Genomic DNA, 17,964 nt, shown 5'->3' with positions numbered 1-17,964 from the left:
TAAAGGCAATTGTTTCTCATCCCTTCATCACCTGCCCTTCTCCATCTGGAATCCTCCTCAAAACGTCAACCRAGAGCCACGTTCTTATCTAAAAACTAGCTGTAACATTAAAATAGAGCGAAGCAAGGAGAGAAATCTGCTCCAGTACCACCAGGGCCACCGGAGGGAAGAGACAGACAGGTCGTTCATTAGTGGTTTAAGATACTCCCGGAAACTATAGCAACATCCTGCTGCAGAACCAGATCTGCCGCAGCCTCCCAAGACACCGAGCCCCGCGGAGCTGGTAGAGGCAGTTTGGCTGCACACGACGTGCGAGGCGACGGTTGCCAAAAAAAAGGCGAGACCCCTTCTTAAACATCCTGGGGTCCGTTTCTGCAGCGGTCACGGTCTCGGTTGAGGTTCACCTTCCCTCTGCCAGCCAAGCCAAACGTGCCCAGGCCAGCGTCTCCCACCCCATAAAGGCAGCGAGAGGATGAGCAAACACGTTCAAGGTTTCCAACGGGGAAACAGGGAAAGATAAAGATGTAATAGATTAGATCTGTCTTTTGTGAGGAATTTAATGACTACAACTGTTCAGCATCATTAGCCAGTTTGTCTTAGAGGATTAACCCTCCCCCCGTCCAGCTCCGCTGCCGAGCAAACACTCGAGGACGGCGGTAACCACCCGGCTCCCACTCGGGCTGCCGGGAGCAGAGGGGAGGGAAACCTTCTCCCCTCCTCTGGAGCAGGGCTGCAATGATAAGAAGTCATTAAAAGCTTTTACTATCTGTTGCTATACAGCAAAACAATTATGGAGGAGTGCCAGACACGGAGAGACCTCGCTGTGCGAAGAGCAGCCTACTAAAACCAGTTCCCTCATTCCTGTCCCCTCTCCGGGGCAAATACACCCTGTAGTGTCTCCAAAGTCCATTCCCCGCCTGGCTTTAGGGTTGGAGGGGAATGCAGCTTGATTTTAACTGATTTAGAAAGTAGTGTTGGCTGAAGTGAATTGCAATGGTTCAACCCTTGTCTGATCAGCACTGAATCCCAAGAGAGAAGTCTAGACTGCAGGCAGAGGGAGGCACGTATTGAGCCAGCTTCACCTGTCACCAGAGCCCTGAAGACCGCTCACGGCTGGGCAGGTGCCTGGTGACTTTCATTGCAAAGTGTGCGGCTTTAATCGCTACCCATGTTCCTTCCATGGCATCCTGAACTTCACCCAGTCCCTGGCTACCCTGTCCTCTTCCTAAAGCATGCAAATGCTCCCAGTCCTGCACAGAAAAACAAGGTAGGTTGCTGGCCTCGTGCAGCCCAAAGTATCTAACCAACCGCAGGAGCCATCACCGCTGCCCGCGAGGCAGAGCATGCTGAGAGCCCTCCCGACGGAGGCACTCCGCCAGACAGCTGCAAGTTATCTGGTGGAAGAAGCAGCTTGTGGTCTGCACTTGCACAGACTCTAGCAAAGCGAAACCTGTCCATTGTTAGGCTGGAGGAGATGAGGAACCCCAACGCCAACACCTGCCTTAGTCTGTGGGGTTACGAGTTGGAGGAGGAGGAGGAAACGCCACTGCCTGTTTTCAGAGCACAAGCATTAGACACAGGGTGTAAATCATCTCCAAGCTCAATATTAGCACACGCGTCAGCTATTAGAAGTCCCTCGGGACGAGCTCAGAATGACAYACGTTCTCCTGGATGGTACAAATAGCAAGTCAAAACAGGAGGCAACAGCTCATCTCCCATAGATATTTGAACTGGATTTAAACCAAGACCTCACTACGTGGCCTCACCCACCTGCCACTTAAAAACTCAGCTCCTGGAGCTGACTGCGCAGCAGATCTCCGTACGAAGGGTGGCCGTGGGCCGTGCAGCTCGAGTGGAGGGAGATGGCCGTGCTGCTCCCTGCAAAGGCATGACCCTCGCTGCGAACAGCGGGTGCTCCGGCCACCCTCTCCTCCAGCCACCTCTGCCACCACACCATGCTGCTCTTTGCAGCACGACAATTTCGTTTCCCCAGCCCACTTCCCTCCCCACACGCTCCCGTTTCAAAACACGCCAGCAGCGGAGGATGTCAGCCTGCAGGGAGGAGCAGGTTTTGTGGTGTAACTGCTTATCTACTCTGCTGGGAAACATCAGCTTCAGGCAGCTGATCAAATACGGCCCGGGGCTCCATTCAGCACCTTGTAATGAGGGCAATCATTGCTATGGCCAACTCAAGCGGGAGACCTCAGGGTACTAAAAATGGAACAAAAGCCAAGGCTTTGATGGCAACAGTCTCCCCAGTGCTCTAGCTGCACAGCAGTCAACAGCCCGACAGCACAGCAACAGAAACGCCGCGTTAGTGGCTCTGCAAAACGCCTCTGAAAAGAGATGCGGGGCAAAGCCAGAGGCCCAAACCAGAGGAGCCTGCTGTGAGCATCTGCTCTGACCTCCTGCTGCCCAAGGGCCATGGGTGCTCCCTGCACCGAACTGCTCCTCCGAGCCCAGGGCTTTGCTTGAGCTGGAGCTTATGGTTAGGAAAAGCAATTGGTGAAATAAAGCCCTCACCTCACTCAGGACCTGAGCGGACRTACCACGTGCAGGAGATGGTCAGGGAGCTCCTCGCAGGAGATCGGGAAGAGCCAGGCAACAGCTGGGGAGAGAGCGGCCTCCGAACCGGCTCCTTACTGACCTGCTGCCCAAGCTCTTGGCAGTCTCACACTGCACTAGTTTCGTTTCTTTGTTCTTTATTTTTAATGCATCCATTTACATTGGAACTGACACAGAAATACCAAGCCATTTGCTTCATAGCTGAGGGCACGTTCTCAACTGTACCTGTTGTAAGAGACTCAAAAGGCAAGGGAACAGGGAAGAACCTGGCACAGTGGGGTTCCCAGAGATCAGGGTAACTGGCCTCTACTGTTCTTCAAATGGAAAGTCTTACATTTTGCACAGAAATCCTTGTCGCAGATAATCTCCCCTTCAATTAAAAAAAAAAAAAAAAAGAGTTGTTCTTTGGAAGTTTTTGAAGATGTTCTTAAAGGCTGCTAAGCCATTCTTACGTTTTCAGCTCTAAGAGTGCAACAGCTTCTGATTTATTTATTTCTTAATAACACTCTTGTGACGGTGGGATGGCTCATTCAATTTTGAAATGCTTAGAGGTCTGGCAGCTGTGCAAATTAAACCTCTGGGCTGAGACAGAAGGTCACACCTGAACTGCTTGGAAAGCGTTGCCAGCAAAAGAACAAAATCAGAGGTGTGAAAAAAGAAAAGAGTGCAGACGGCCTAAAGCTGTATTCAGCATAGGCAGAGCCACAGCAGGTCTCAGGGAAAACACGGTTTCATTAAATCTGTGATAGAAAGCAATCCGTAACCGACTTCTGTCAAAGCAGAAGCCAAAGGAAGACAGTAGAAGATCCATCTAACCACACAAAGCACAGTAACACCCACATGACGTGTCGTTACCTGGGACTGTGACCAGACACATCCCATACTTCAAGAGCTGACAAAACCATTGGGTGGCCTGGGACAATCCGCCTTTACACCTCCGGGTTACGGTGTCGTCACAGAGAGCACAGCAGAGACACCGTGTTCTCATTCACCACCCACATCAGCAGAGGTTCCCAAAGGCAGCGTCACCCCTTGCAGCTCCCACGCTGCAGGGAAAGCTTCAAGCTCCATAAATCCCACCATTGCCAGAAAAAGAGAAAACTGGATTTAGGCTGGGARAGAAAACAAGTTCCTATCCCTCATAGCTTCAGACAACAGCCTAGTTGCATGACCAGAATACACCTTCAAAGTTAAACTCCTCACTACAGGACACTGCAGCTGGTTGAAGTTCATAGATGGGTTCAAGAAGAGATCTCCACCGAAGGAGGCTAAACAGAAAACCAGTCCAGCCCAGGAGGTCCKTAAGCTGCAGGGTGACCACCGGGGAGACACCACCACTCTGCCTCCGTCCCTGCACTGCCACTCTTCATCGCAGACCCCATCTCTGGCAGAGGCCAGGCAGACACTGGGACCAACCCGGTACGGCTCGTACAGCACCACRCCGCTGAACGCTCCGGCTCCTGGCACAGAGATTGACACTGCAGAAGTCCAACAGCGGCGCTTCACCTCCTCACGGTTTGCACCAGGCAAAACCAGGCTCCCACCTCCCCCCAGCACCAAGTGGAGACCGAGCGCCCCGGCCACCTCCCCGCAGGCAACAGACTCAGACATCTACTTACCAGCACGGGCATGAGCAGGTCGGCAAAATACACAAAAGCTGCTCCCAGAGCAAAGCCAACAGCCACGGGGAAGAAAGCGAAGGCTCCAAAGCTTCCAGATTCCTCAGCCATTTCAATAGCTGGGGCCAGGAGGGACCAGTAAGAAGCTGCCAACATGACCTAAGAGACAGACAACATGAGGAATGAGAACATGGAAATAGCTTTCCACAGCAGGGTCCGAACGAATAAGAATCAAGGCTACTTGGTATCCAGGGTCATAGCCTTGCACAGTGTTATTAGTCAAGGGGGAAACTGAGGCACAGAGCAGAAACCAGCGGCTCAGGTTTATTCAGCAAGTTGGGGGCCAAGCTAGGAGCAGAACCCAAGGCCATCTTTGCTGCCCTGCACAGCAGGAGGGAAGAGYGCGTGGGGTCCCCAGCCCGCCTGCCCACAGCACAGCACGTTCTCCACCTTCATGCTGCTAGTCATGTGCCTGGGAAGCGAACGCAGGCCCGTCACAGCCACAGGCTCCTTTGCTAAGAGGCTACTGCTACAGCTATAAAGGAAGGGCGCCTCTTTGCTCTCCAAACTTCAATCCTCCGAGGACTTTCTGGATAGCTGCAGCTTAGCAGTGCTGCTATAACCTGTGTCGGGCAGGCTTTCCTCTCGTACAGGCTGCAAATGCTTCAGCCGATGGGATCCCTGTACTTGCTATTGCACTTGGCAACACCAGCAGCATGACCATTAAACCTTAGTAGTGACATTAAAACCAACTTCCTGATGGAACAAATCACTTAAGGATGGCGAAGCGAGTTTTTCCATCAGTTTTCACCAAACTAGACTTTTGAGCCAAGAAAAAGTGGCAAAAGAAAAAATGAATCACGGAAGCTTGTGTTAATTCTACAGAAGATTATCCTAACAGCCACAGAAGTGCTTCGAATGGGAGGTGGGAGCAGGGAAAATCCTCCCTCACCCCAGGTTTCTCATGACTACAGGACTGGGGCTGTTGAGCCCACTGACGAGGCCACACGCAGTATTGAACAAGGAGAAATCTCTGCTCTAACTACACCGTCTCTATGCAAACCAGAGACGAGGGAATTCCAGAAGGATGCGGCAAGCCAAAATCCCCATATGTTTTTCCTCACATACAAGGGTCACTATCAGTATCTTGTTTCTTGCACTTTCATAGTCTAAAGTTGAAAAAAAGCAAGCTTTCCACCAACAGCGCGTACTGCTTCTATTTACCTGCAAACAACAAATGGGCAGTTCTGGAAAATGACACTACTAACATGTCCCAGCATCTCCTGGATACCTAAAGCACTGGAATTATCTCACAAGATAGGATACAGACTGCAAATTTTACAGCACAACATCCACAAGCAAACACAATGGCCTCATTTCCATGGCTTGTAAGGCTCTATGAAACCAACCGCTTCACTGAAATCTAAGCTTCAAGGSCTACAAACAACTACGCGTGCTTTAAAATATGCCAGCAGCGGGTCCTCCATGGTAATGAAAGCCACATTTGGCACATGCAGCACCATGCAAGCTGATGGACCGTTGCAAAAGATAACACACRGGAGCTGAGCTGTCTTCAGCCCCAAGCCAGTGCTCCTGGAGCCGGCACAGAAGAGGGACGGTCCCTGGCTGCAGCACTAATCCGGACCTGGATGCCCAAGGCTCAGTCTCCCGGGCTCCCCAAGTCCTGCAGCCCCAGTGCAAAGGCATTTACCTCTCCTTGGCGACTGTGGGATTTGGGGATCAYGCCCCCCTGCCACGTGCCCTTTCAGCTCCCCATCCAGAGCCCTTGCTCCAAGGCAAAACAAGATGCATTTCAGCACTTTGCAGATGACACGACACCAGGCTGCACAGGAGACCTGAACAACTCCCGTGAGCCCTCAAGAGGCAGCAAAGATAGCCAAGCCAAAGACAGCTTGATGGCCTCGACGAACAGGTATCAGTCACCGCAACCTCAGCTGGTGGTGCCAAGCCTCACTCRGGCGTCCGGACAGCCGAGCACTCGGGTGGACGCTTGGGAGAAGCGGATACTTCAAACCGCCCCGCTGCCCGTTTGCGGTGTGAAGGAGCACTGGCACCGCAGCAACACACACAGCGTTTAAAGCCTACCTAGAGATGGGTCCTGGGACAGCAGGACAAGTTTTCCCCCCATCTGATGGCCATGGGGAAGTCGGGGGGATCACGGCAGAGCAGGGGCTGCTTGACAGTGACAGCACCAACATCCCCCTGCTGCCGGCTTCAGCGCCCCAGCGAGAGCCGATGGCAAAGACACTCAGACCCGACCTCATAAGGAAGAAATATTGGATAATGCATGGAGCCAAAGAGCCGTTTTCAAGCTAGTTAAGGTCAGGCCATAGCTTTGCCGTGAAGATTTAAGCCTGCTGTGGTTTAGCTGCCGATATCCCCCGCTTTGCTACCCAGAATCAAGGCAACCACAGCAGAACAGTTCTGCAATTCCTCTGCTTCCGTACAGCTTAAAGCAGTAGGACACAACCTGCGGGTAGACCCTGGAGCTTGGCCACAGCCTGCTCCTGTTGCAACGTGGAGCCAGCACGCACAGCCATGCCTTTTGAGCCGCTTTCACTGCTCGCCCCTCGCGGGCTCACACGAGGCCCTGGCGCATCCGCAGCTGCAAGGGAGTGGGAACAGCTACCTCAAAGACCTCCAAACAGGGTTGGGAGGGACACCTGGGCATCTCCAGCCCAGCTGCTGCTCAGAGCCGGGCAYGCTTCAGAGCTAGARCAAGTTGCTCAGGGCTTTATCCAGGTTAGATAACAAAGATCATCAAGCCACCCATTCCATAAACATATACCAAAGGACACAACATTAACATGTTTTATCACCTTGTTCACCTCCCGCTCTCCTCTGCTGCATGATGTACTGAGCCGGATTAATTAAAAATCATCAGCCCAGCGCAATACCTTCAGCAATAGCTTTGGCCTTTTCATTTCTCTCACTACTGGCTTTTGCAGTTGTTCGGCTATGCAGGAGGTCACCTGTGACCAAACCCATGGGGGCTGCTCCTGTTTGCATCTGAGCTAAATTAGTTTCTTACGAAGAATCAGGCTCAGGCCTTTGGGGAGGGCAGGGAAGGGAGAGAGATCTGCTAAGAAAAGATGCTGAAGGAAGCAAGCTGGATGCACATCGCTTCCAGTTCAGCTCCATCCCCAGCAGGGGTGGGTTAGGGAGCCTGGGATGAGAGTCTGGGGGACAGCCACCCCATCCCAAGGCACCAGGACCGTTTAGAGAAGACGAGCCTGAGATGCACAACTGCATTTCCCTCATACAGTTACAAACCAAGAGGAAGGAAGTAAAGCAGACAAGTATGGATGGGCTTAAAACTTGCCCTGGCGATCTGCGTTACACTTTGGGAAAGGTTCTGCAACAGCAAAGCCAGGAACCCYGCTGCAGGCAGAGCCCTATCGACCCGGGGGCAGGGGGATGGACGAGGTGCCGCTCCGAGGTCCCTCCCAGCCCTGCTTTCTGACCAAGGAAGCAGATCCGAGGAAAGCTTTCGAGGAAGGAAGGGGTGGGGGAACGGGACCCGGCGGGAAGGAGAGCGCAGCGCGAGGGGTGCYGCGAGGAAGGAGCGCCCAGCCTCTCAGCCAGGAGCGCCCGGCGAAGTGACCGCTCCGCAGAGCTCGTGCCATTTGCCAGACTATTTACAGAGTGTTCAAGAGATCCTGCTCATCTCATTCTCGCTGCACAAGCATTCGCCTGTGGAAGAGAAGTGCGTAATAAGCTATTACATTTTAAATCATTTTTAAAGGAGGAGTGAGATGCCTATTGCCGTAGACACCAGTCCCTGGGGGACTGTATAAATCTCAACTCGCTATGAGTAAGAAGCAAGCAGGCTGTCATGTTAGACTTAACCACAGCTGTCAAACTTCATATTTCATATGCCACCTCCTTTAACAAACTACCACACACCCCAACATGGAAATACAAGCAACAGGGAAAGGCTTTGCAAAATTATATTGTCATCTTATGTTAAGATGTCATTTCCCCATGGAGAACAGAGGCCTGACACTGTTCAGCCTCCAGATCCCATTACCACTGAAGTCAGTGCTGAAGCTCCCACTAGCTTCGCTGTTCGCAGGCTCCAGAGGAAGAACACRACGCAGCTCTAAGCCACCCCACCTCGCTAGCTGCAGGAACAAACTGCTGGGTTTCGCCAGCTGACTTCACGTACTTTAAAGGAAAAAGCAGTTTATTCCTACACCCTTTGGTGCAGAGGAACCACCTTGACCCCACCTCACATTATATGGATGGAGAGAAGATCCCAGGACCGGGAAGAGCTGGAATGTGCTGGTCAACAGCAGTCCTCTCTCCTTTGCTGAGGAGAGGAAAGGAGCAAGAAGGGAAGTCCAAGAGCTCTGGCCAAGATGATCATCTTCCACAGGAACGTGATCAGCGCTCACTGCCCATCCCATGCAGTTGGAGGGTTTTGCCCTGCAGCAGTGAGAAGGGAAGATGTTCCTGTGCTTCGCCTGAGCCTCTCGGCTCCAACACACCTTCACCCACAGGGACTTGCACTGGAGCAGCCGAGCTGCTGCTCGAGGGCCACCGCTCCACCCAGTCTGTTCTGCTACAGCACCAGCAGAAAGACACCCTCTTCTTCAGCAGCGTTCCTTAACGGACAACACTTAAACTAGCAAAAGAGTTAGAGTTCCTGCCAGTGAGCTCATTAAAAGACAAAAATCACACCCAATTGCAAATCTTCCTAATTGTCCAACTTGGACCACAACCTTATTTGAAAGGCCTTATAAGCATCAAGTTAGTATGATTATCTAGCTGTGTGTTACATCCCAACAACAGGTTTATTATCCCTTTCCCTAAATATGATACTAATCTCTTTTCCCAAGTGTTCCTACATTTATTAAGCATCTCTCCCCACCTGCTGTGAGAACTAAATGAGTTAACACAAAGCTGTCACAATTTGTTTCTGTCCCTCAAAGGCCACGCTTCCAGGTTGCAAATGACTAAAGAAAAGACRGAAAAGCAAGTCTTGTGCAAGCACRAAAGGGGATGWCGGAGGGGAAGCCAACGAAATGAGGCAGGCTGCGGCAGGTAACGGGCACTGCTCTGCTCCCCGCGCACCTCTGCCTCCTTCCCTGCCTTAGCTCGACTGCACGGCATAGCTGAGCCGAGCAATACTCCTCCAGCCTTGGTCTGATGAGCTTCGCAGGGCAGGTGTCGTATCTCACTGCATTCCTGTATAACACACGCTGAAACACGGAGAATGCTGCAAGGGTAGTCAACGTGACAACACACCAGCGGCCACCTGCATCCATGCCAGTCATCCTCCCATGGCCTTCTCTACCCCTTTCCCCTCCAGTCTTCCTCACTTAGGAGCAGCAGGCACCCAGCTAGCTCCTGGCAGCTCTTGTAAGGGTAGGTAACAACGGCAACTGGGTCCTTTAGCACACGGGTTATTTTCAGGTGAGGTTTTCGAAAAATCCTTGTCACTTCCAGGGATCTGTCAGTCCTGCCTCCTGGAGCCTCCTCTTGCACTCCCCATCGCTGGGGAGGATGCACACGCTTCAGTAACCTGGCTGCCTCGGCCAGAAAACCAGCCCGTGCCGAAACCTGCATCCCTCCATCCTCACAGCTGGCGTCAGGATGCACCTGCCATCTCGGCAGCAGAGGCTATCCAGTCGTCTGCTCCTGCCACCGCGATAGCTGCARACCTCGAGCAGCCTCAGTTATCATCCGCAGGGAAAACCCAAAAGGTGCCTCTTCCTCACCAACCCCATTCCCATCCCACGACCGCTGAAGCCCACATGATGATGCACCGAGCCCACATGCTCCATCTTACACATCCGAAGTACCGCTAGAGATGGGAATCTGAACACCAGCAACATTGCACGGCAAGATGGCAGAAACAAGAGTTTCRGATTTCCCCTTTCAGTATGCTCTGTGCACTGGGGAGAAAGCCTGCCTAGGCTCTCCTCAGATAAATAAAATATGAAGCTATTTCAACAGAGGATATGACTTTCCGCACAAAGCCTTCCCATCACACTTTGCTGGCAGCGTTCAGCGGCATCCGTGGCCCGCTCTGTTCAGTCAATATGGGGAGCAGGGATCCCACAGTGCTCCGGCTCCCTGGCATGCAAACAGCCTGCTCCTGCCAAATTTGATTTGGACATTTTAGCAGAGCCTTCATGCTCCTGAGCTGAGATACAACACCACCGTAAATCTACAGACTGCAGTGGAGGAGAAGGGAGGAGAAAGCACGCAGAAGGCAGCCGGGTATGCAAAACATCCACGGGTTGAGAGAGCCCAAACCCTTCTCTGGGCTACATCAGGATAACAAGAGATGGCAGTTTCTCCTACCAGCCAGGAGCAAGCAGCCCAGAAAGACAGAGTGGATTTGTTTTAATTTCCTAGCTCAATAACTCAATCGCAATGGTGCTGTAGGCACATATGAGTCTTCCCCAGCAAATTCATGAGATTGAGCTTGGAGAAACACAGGCTCACGTGGGCTCAAAACCCAATTGCCTCATGCCGATGGGAGCACATTAATAAAGCCGATTGCTGCTCCACCGACCACGGCCAGTGGGTATTGCCTCAGCCGGGACAGCCACGTGCTCCCACCAACACTGGCAGGAGCAAACACCAGCCCGGGCACGCGGGTAGATAAAGCACTAGATCACTCTGGGCACCTCCTGGTCACAGACAGCGCTGCGGGTGCCCGTCGCTCCCGACGCCTCTCCCCGCTCCCGCGGCAGCCGGCACAGCCGTGCAACACGAAGGACGAGTGAATCCGGGCCTCCGTGCCAGGCACGGCCCTTTCCCACATGGATGGAAACCCTCCCAAGCACACCAGGCAGGAGGACCTGTAACCGCAGGGAAGGATGCCAACGCACCCCTCTACCACCACCCTAGGCATCGCCGGTGTCCTCTCCATACACGCTCTATTCTCTCTGCAAACAAACTAACAAAAAAACCCCCATCCACCGCAAGCAGCAGATCTTGTCGCGCTTCCATAGGGCCAACGAGATCAGAACGGAGGCTTCAAAGGACACCGACATTTTAACGATGTGCCGGGTTAGAAAACCAAAGCCTCTTAGAGAGCAAAGGGAGATTCCCATCAGCAAGGCGGGAAAGAAAAACGGAAGATGAGAGACTCGTGTGACATTTTGCCTGCCAAATCTCTTAGCTTGACTTCATTAAGGCTCCAACGACAAGAACTGGCCTCAGAAGACCAATGTAAATTGCTGATGCCCTTTTAAGCAGCACTGAAAGGGAATATTTAACACTCGACATGTCTGGTGCAGTTTGAAGAGCGCCTCTTCATGATTTTCTGCTTCACTTGGGACAAAGCAAAAAAACAAAAACAAAACAAAAMAAAACCCCAAACCCACCAGACTGCAAGCCAATAAGAGGACCAGCCRCACAAGGCTGCAGGGAAGGAGGACCATGAGCGCCACACAGGCGTCTTCCTCCTGACGTCTGAGTAGAGCACAGCACTTCCAGGATAAAGCCATGAGAACAGAGAACAGCTAAAAAAAGGTTTTATTTAAGAATATCAAAGATTTAAGAGAAAAGCCAGAATTCCACATCAGATGCCCAAGTAACTGAAGTCTTGTCTCCATGGAAACAGAGCACCTCCRAGGCTTTAGCATACAAAACCCTCCATTATCCCCCATTTCCAGAGAGGGAACTGAGGCAGAGAGAAGCTAAACGCTCAGATACCCGAGAGGAGTTACCAGGGTGTCGGAAGCTGAGCGTCAGCCGAGCCGCCGCGCCTGGCTGCCCAGGCACCCTCCGCCTGAGATAACGCACACACACACCATCGAGCAAGAGGATTAAGCACATGCATTTTACTTTGCATTTGCAACGCTCTCCGAGCGCACAGGCAGCTCTCCTGATATGCCCTGGCTCATTAAATCATGGCGATTTGACTGTGGTCCCAAGCTTACGCAGGCTCACCCCGGATTAGACGGCACATTTGCCAAGGAGGCAGCACTGAGCCCTGGCTTCCCAGAGCTCAAACCAGCGCTCTACATGCCCGACCATCCTCCTCACCAGCTGTTGGGAGCCCCTGTGCCATGTTCTCCTCCTCCATGGGTAGTAGTAAAGATTTTTGTTGTTGTTGTTGTTAGTTCTGGTTTTGTTTTACTATGAAAGCTCCCAAAGATGAGCAGACAAACAGTTACCAGCAGGAATTATCCACTATAACATGATTTTCAGAAGACCACAAAGCATTGCAGATAAGGGATTTCAAGTGCCCAAACTCAGCTGTTTCACAAGTGAGCCGGATTGCTTGGATAGCATCATGCACATGTCCCCTGGAAACTGGAGCACTGCCAGGGATCTGAGCTAACCACTAAAACAGCAGGATTAGAGAAGGCTACCTGTCTCTGAAAGCGCAGAAAAAGGAGGGCTGCTAGCTCCGACCGATCAAAAGGGGCGTTTAATTAAACGTAGCAGGCTAGATTTCAAAGAACTGATATTGCAGATAAAGAGGAGGGGAAGTCAAGTTTTGTCTCGCTCTGTGCCAGTGCTTGGAGAAACAGCCTGTACACATTTGCCCAAGATTTACATCAAAGACAACGCAGTGTTTTAAACAGAAAACCCTCACAGCAACAGAAGCAGTCCACGATCAGAGCAACATCACAGCAAGGGCAGGGTGAAGAAACACTTTCTACAGGGAGGAAAAAAGAGTGACAACAGCACAAATAGCTTCAAAACAGGCTGCTCCACTTCCTGCTTTTTATTCTATAGGAGGAAAGCTTGCCGACACGTACGCAGAGCCCGTGTCGTTCTTGTGGTTACGCCTGAGCCTGGAGGAGGCAGGAGCACCGAGCTGCCTCTCATCCCAGCCAGCCGGAGCATCTCCGGCCGCGCGGCCTCGTCTGCCGGCCGGGAGGGTTTCGCAGCCCAGCRGGTGCCGTTGGGCTCCTGGCCGGATGGTGGCACAGCCCGTCACACGCTCCTCAGCGCCGCCCGGAGGGGTCGGACCCGCGGGGAGCCCCGCAACCGCTGCTCGCATCCCAAACGTGGCCAACCACGTGCTCGCAGCCTGCTTCGCCCCGGTTTCACATCCCGCCCATGCCGTCCCCCTTCCCGCCGACATGCGGGCGGCTACGAGGATYGGCCGGCCACAAGCCCTTCCCCAGAAGGGCCCTGCTCTGAAAGGCTGGCTCCAAAAACGGTTTCAGTTCCAGCTTCTTCACCGACCTTCCGCAAAGCCACCAAGCACACAAGTCATCAGCAGTTTTCCTGCCTGCAGGAAATGCCTCAGGCGTTATTAAACCCTTTGGGGTACGGACTAGGTAGGGGCATGGCAATACCGGAGTCAGGAGAGGACTTGCCTCCCCGCTGCGAGCCGCGCTCTGCTCTCTGCCACCCCTCGCTCCCCGCCTGCGCTCCCCCCTCATCRAGCGCTCCCCGACAGCGGAACCATTGGCAAAACCACACCAGCACCGCTTCCTCCCGCGGCGGGGCCAGAGCTCGCCCCGGCGGGCTCCCACCCGTCAGGCCTGTCTCCTGCTCCTCGGGAGGCAGCAGCCGGGCTGCCAGTCAAGTCATTGCAACGCTGCCCAGCTGGAAAGAGAAAAAYCAGTTCAGGTGCATCCCGGTACCTGGGGCAGCGACCAACAGACCCGCGTTCAACAACGTGCAGCTGCACAGAGCAGGTTTTAAAGGTGCAGGGCTGAGAGCGGCCTTCGGAGGGAGGTGTTTCAGTCCCCAAACAAAAGCCAGGGATCTACRGGCACACGTGGAACAGACCTAGTTAAAAGGAAGATAAAATTCCAACTTCTGGTGCATCTGCCACGTCACTGCTACCAGCACTACCTAAACACCGAGCACAGCCCCTGGCAGCAATAGTGGTAYGCTGCCCCTCAATCCATGCGGAGAGATGCCTGGGTCTCCCTGGCGCCTTCCCTAGAGGAGCTGGTCCGTYGGAGCAGGGCTGCACAGATGCAGCTCAACACGGGCAGCTCGCCATGACCAGCACCTACTTCAGCAGCTCAGCTCTGCAAACGCTGCCTGGAAGTTCTCAGATTGGAGCTCGCGGGCAGTTTTTGTAGCAGCACTTCATATCAGCGGGACCCTGCCACCCATGGGATTTCCTCACTGGTGCTCCTTTCCAGGCAAGGAAGCAACCTTGGAAAACTTTCCCTTTCCTGTTCTRAATATAGCATAAATCCAAGGAAGCTGGGGAAAAAAAGCGTTTATAGGATTTCTGCCTTAACACCTGAGCTCTCTCCCTGCCATTTGAGGATGCCTCAGGCTCCTGGCTGGGCAGACGCAGGTGTTGCGAGAAGGCTGCAACCAAGAGGGCTCCCACTGCTCCCCAGCGAGCCTGGGGCAGGGGCCGTCGCTGCAGGGCTGCTGCCCCCGGATAGCACGAAAGCCCCGCGGTGCCGAGCATGCATCCCGCACCGCGGTTCTTCCCTCCCCGCCGGCGGGACGGATGTGCCTGCCGCGTTGGGAGAGCGGTGCCACCGCACGGGTGCGGGAAAGGGGGAACAGCTCAGCTCGTGCTGCCCCCGGCAGCGTCTCCCCAACATCACACTCTTCGCAGAAGCGGCTCCAAGGTGCTTGTAAGGGACAAGGGTTGGTCCAGACCCAGGTGTGTCTTTTGAAGGAAAACAGCATGGAAATAAAACAGCAGAGGAAAAYTCTGGACTCGACAATTCCTAACACAAGTGTTTCATTTATAAAAGATGACCTGAGAATCTGTTACAAGAGATGAATTGAACCATTCACATCACTAGCAGGTCAAGAACTTGCTTCGAAGCAAACTGAATTTTCTACTGTTTTACCTCACTCACCAAGGCRGACTCTTGCTTAATACAGCTGGTTTTGTTTCAAGCACTTGGAAGAGCAGAAGACCTATGGTTTTCCTGTCTGTAAACATTCAGGCTTCGCTCTGATCAAAGACATTCCAGCAGATGGGGACACACACAGGCAAGGAGTCCAGCTCCACACACAGCTGTGGCATGAGCAGAGTTACTAAATGCTGCGGGACAGATCACCCATGCCGCCAGACAAACAGGCTCCTGGTTCATCCCGAAGCCTGGCAGCATTTTCCATGCTCCAGGTGCCGATTACACAAGCAGGACGCCCGGCAGAGCCCTTCCCCTCGCATCCGGGCACACCTGCCACGGGAGCAGCGGGGAGGTGTGGTGCAGAGGGACACACCGCAGCGCCGGGACGTCACGCCAGAACGCCCTCCACCCTCCGCTCGGTCAACAAGGGATCGCGCAGCACGCACAGCAGACCTGGCACGCAGGGAAAGGCCGAGCGCCCGCTGCCAAGCTACTCCAGAAATCCTTCTCTTTGCGGCTAACTCCCACACGAAGAGTCCTGGAGCACAGCACATCTCAGCTCCTTCCTTGTACCAGCACACACAGCAGCAGAGCCAGAAAGGAAAACAAACAACAACAAACCTCCTCCTCCCTCAGGGCTTTTTTTTTTTTAACCAGGGAGCATTTGCCCTCTTAAAGCCTTCACATATCGACAAGTTCGGCACTGGTATTTCAGCAAGAYTGCACGTGGGCAGGTCACCAAGACACGTCAGCGCTGCAGGGGAAAGGAACAGCACCTTCCACCAGGCACTGACAGCCAGAGACTATTCTCCCCGGCCGTCCAGCTGCTCGGACACGCTCGAGCACCTAAAGGAAAGCAAGTGTGACATATCGAGTCAGCGTGAGGCTCCACTTGCTCACAGACTCCCYGGAGTCTGGGCAGTAGGAGACGTTAAGCATTCACAAGCCCCAACACAATTTCAAACCACAGTTCACACCACACACTTTCACTTCTTCTTTAGAGAAAGACGCAACAAGCATTAGGTTTACTGTGTGCCCCTGATTTAGGGCCCCAGTGTCTTTATTCACCCTCCTAACAGTTTAAAGCATCCAAGCTCTGCAGGAGAGCAAGAAGCATCAAGTGAGCTATGTGCGTTAGCCTCCAGGACGAGGGCTCTTCTGCCCATCTTAATCACACATGAGCGCTCCAAGAGGAATGATTCAAAAGTCCAAGGAAATGAGAATAGTTTAACTCAAGAGCCAAATCCAGCTCTGGCAGGTTGACATCCACGTGACTCCATCTCGCACCACCTCCACCCTCTCCTAAGAGGCACCGAGACATGACAGGACGCGACCAAGACTGCGGCACATTCCTCCGCGGCCTCACGCAACATAAACACACCTCGGACAATTATACAAGGAAGGTTAACGCAAGCRGGCAGCCAAATGAAGCATGGAGGGGCTTCAGAGGAGATGAAAGCAGGAAGACACACGCAGAGACGATCAGCAGAAAGAGGATGCTGTACTTACCCCTGCAGCAAAGCCTAGGCTTCCATCGAGGATTCGCCTCTGGAAAGAGAAATATATATGTAACAGAAAACACATCATTTACCAATTGCAAAACAAGCAAAGTTGCAACCGTGCCACAGAGCAGCCTAAAGGGAAGTCACTTGCTTTGGCGTCACATTAGGATAACTCTTCTCCCCATTACTGCAACCCGAGCGACTGCTGTGCTTTGAGGCAAGACATGCCATGCTTCAAGAGACAGAGCCGTGCCACCGTGTTCCTCGTGCGCAGATGCCTACTCCACCATCACGGAGAGCCTACAGCGAGGTGGGAAACTGGAGTGTCCTGACTCACACCCCCATTAGGCTTTCAGTAACCCAGCGCATCTCCTGCCTGCTTCATTCTCATCACAGTTTTTCCTTCTTTAACACATTCCCCTCCCCCAGGGGGAAAATCAACACATTACTGCAAAGGGGATCTCACTTTGCAAAGAACTCCTGCATAAATCATCAAAGGAGAGAGACATAAATAATAAATGCATCGGAACAATTTTGAACATAACAGCAACATGGGCCTCTGATTTTGGAATGCAAGATAACTTGAAAATCAAAACCTTGCCTGGCTCAACCCCAGAGCATGGATTGAGCTGGATCACACACCAGAGAAGTGGAAGTAAAAACAGGTTACAAGGAAGAGAGGCTGCTGCTCCAAACACACATCCCAGCCTGCAGTGCTGCCCTGTTGTGCTACGCCAAGGATGAATTTTTAAGTYAGCAGCTCCCGAACCCTTTTGAGCCACACATGACTGACAGCTCCATGTCCCTCATGGACTCTGGCACTCTTYTCAAGTATTACAAGTGCAGCATGGTTTTTTGCACTATGTACCATAGCTTTGGGTTAGGAATTTGATTCAGTTCTCCTCTTTTGTTTAACACACAAGAGAATTAATCTGGGTTCTTTCCTCCTCAGGCACGAGGACCTCTCAGGGCCAAATTAAGGTCTCTCACGCTTCGGACCAGGCAGCCAAGCCCAACCACGAGAAGTAAAGCTCAGCCCTTTTCCCCACACCCTGCTGCCCTCCCAGGAGAAGGAACAAACGATCCCGGCACCCACCTGGCCGCTGGAAAACACAAACACCAGCGCCGAGCCAGCTGCCGTCAGGCCCCAGGTGAGACACGTCCCTAGCACCGCCTGGATCACCGGCCCATGACCTGGGATCATGCTGACCACACGCAGGGACCGGCAACCTAGGAGAGACAAGGTCTATCAGGAGAGGCACAAGGAGAAACTTCCAGCGTTTGAAGACGCAAATAAACCCACGTATTGCTCCCCAGTCTTTATGGAGGGGAGTTCGGCCCGCACGCCCGGCTGTGCTGAACCCCTGCTGCTCCTCCGGGTGCTGGGGACATCCGGCACTCCTGGCAAACACCCTTCCTTACCCAAGGCGACGGAGGGGGTTTTAACCGTGCTCCCTGCACCACCCGTCTAAGCTTGGAAGAGCAGGACGGACCAAG

The 17,964-nt window shown here is 53.1% G+C and overlaps 1 protein-coding gene across 2 annotated transcripts in view; it reads right to left on the bottom strand.

The window, feature by feature from the left end:
- Positions 1-17,692, bottom strand: part of SLC39A11 (solute carrier family 39 member 11) — a 126,336-nt gene extending 108,644 nt beyond the window's left edge. Inside the window, exons 1-3 of one of the 2 annotated variants that reach the window (XM_026067577.1) lie at positions 17,564-17,692; positions 16,475-16,513; positions 4,185-4,343 (exon numbers count right to left, since the gene is read on the bottom strand). In XM_026067577.1, the coding sequence (XP_025923362.1) occupies positions 4,185-4,343; positions 16,475-16,513; positions 17,564-17,671 (306 nt within the window). In that variant the 5' untranslated portion in view covers positions 17,672-17,692. The remainder of the gene's footprint in view (positions 1-4,184; positions 4,344-16,474; positions 16,514-17,563) is intronic. The other variant, XM_026067578.1, reaches the window with a different exon arrangement.
- Between the last annotated feature and the right edge of the window lie 272 nt (positions 17,693-17,964).

The sequence above is a fragment of the Apteryx rowi genome, unplaced genomic scaffold (assembly GCF_003343035.1).
Source record: "Apteryx rowi isolate R43461 unplaced genomic scaffold, aptRow1 scaffold_26, whole genome shotgun sequence".
In the NCBI taxonomy this organism is placed as follows: Eukaryota; Metazoa; Chordata; class Aves; order Apterygiformes; family Apterygidae; genus Apteryx; species Apteryx rowi.
This window is presented reverse-complemented; position numbering and strand designations above follow the sequence as displayed.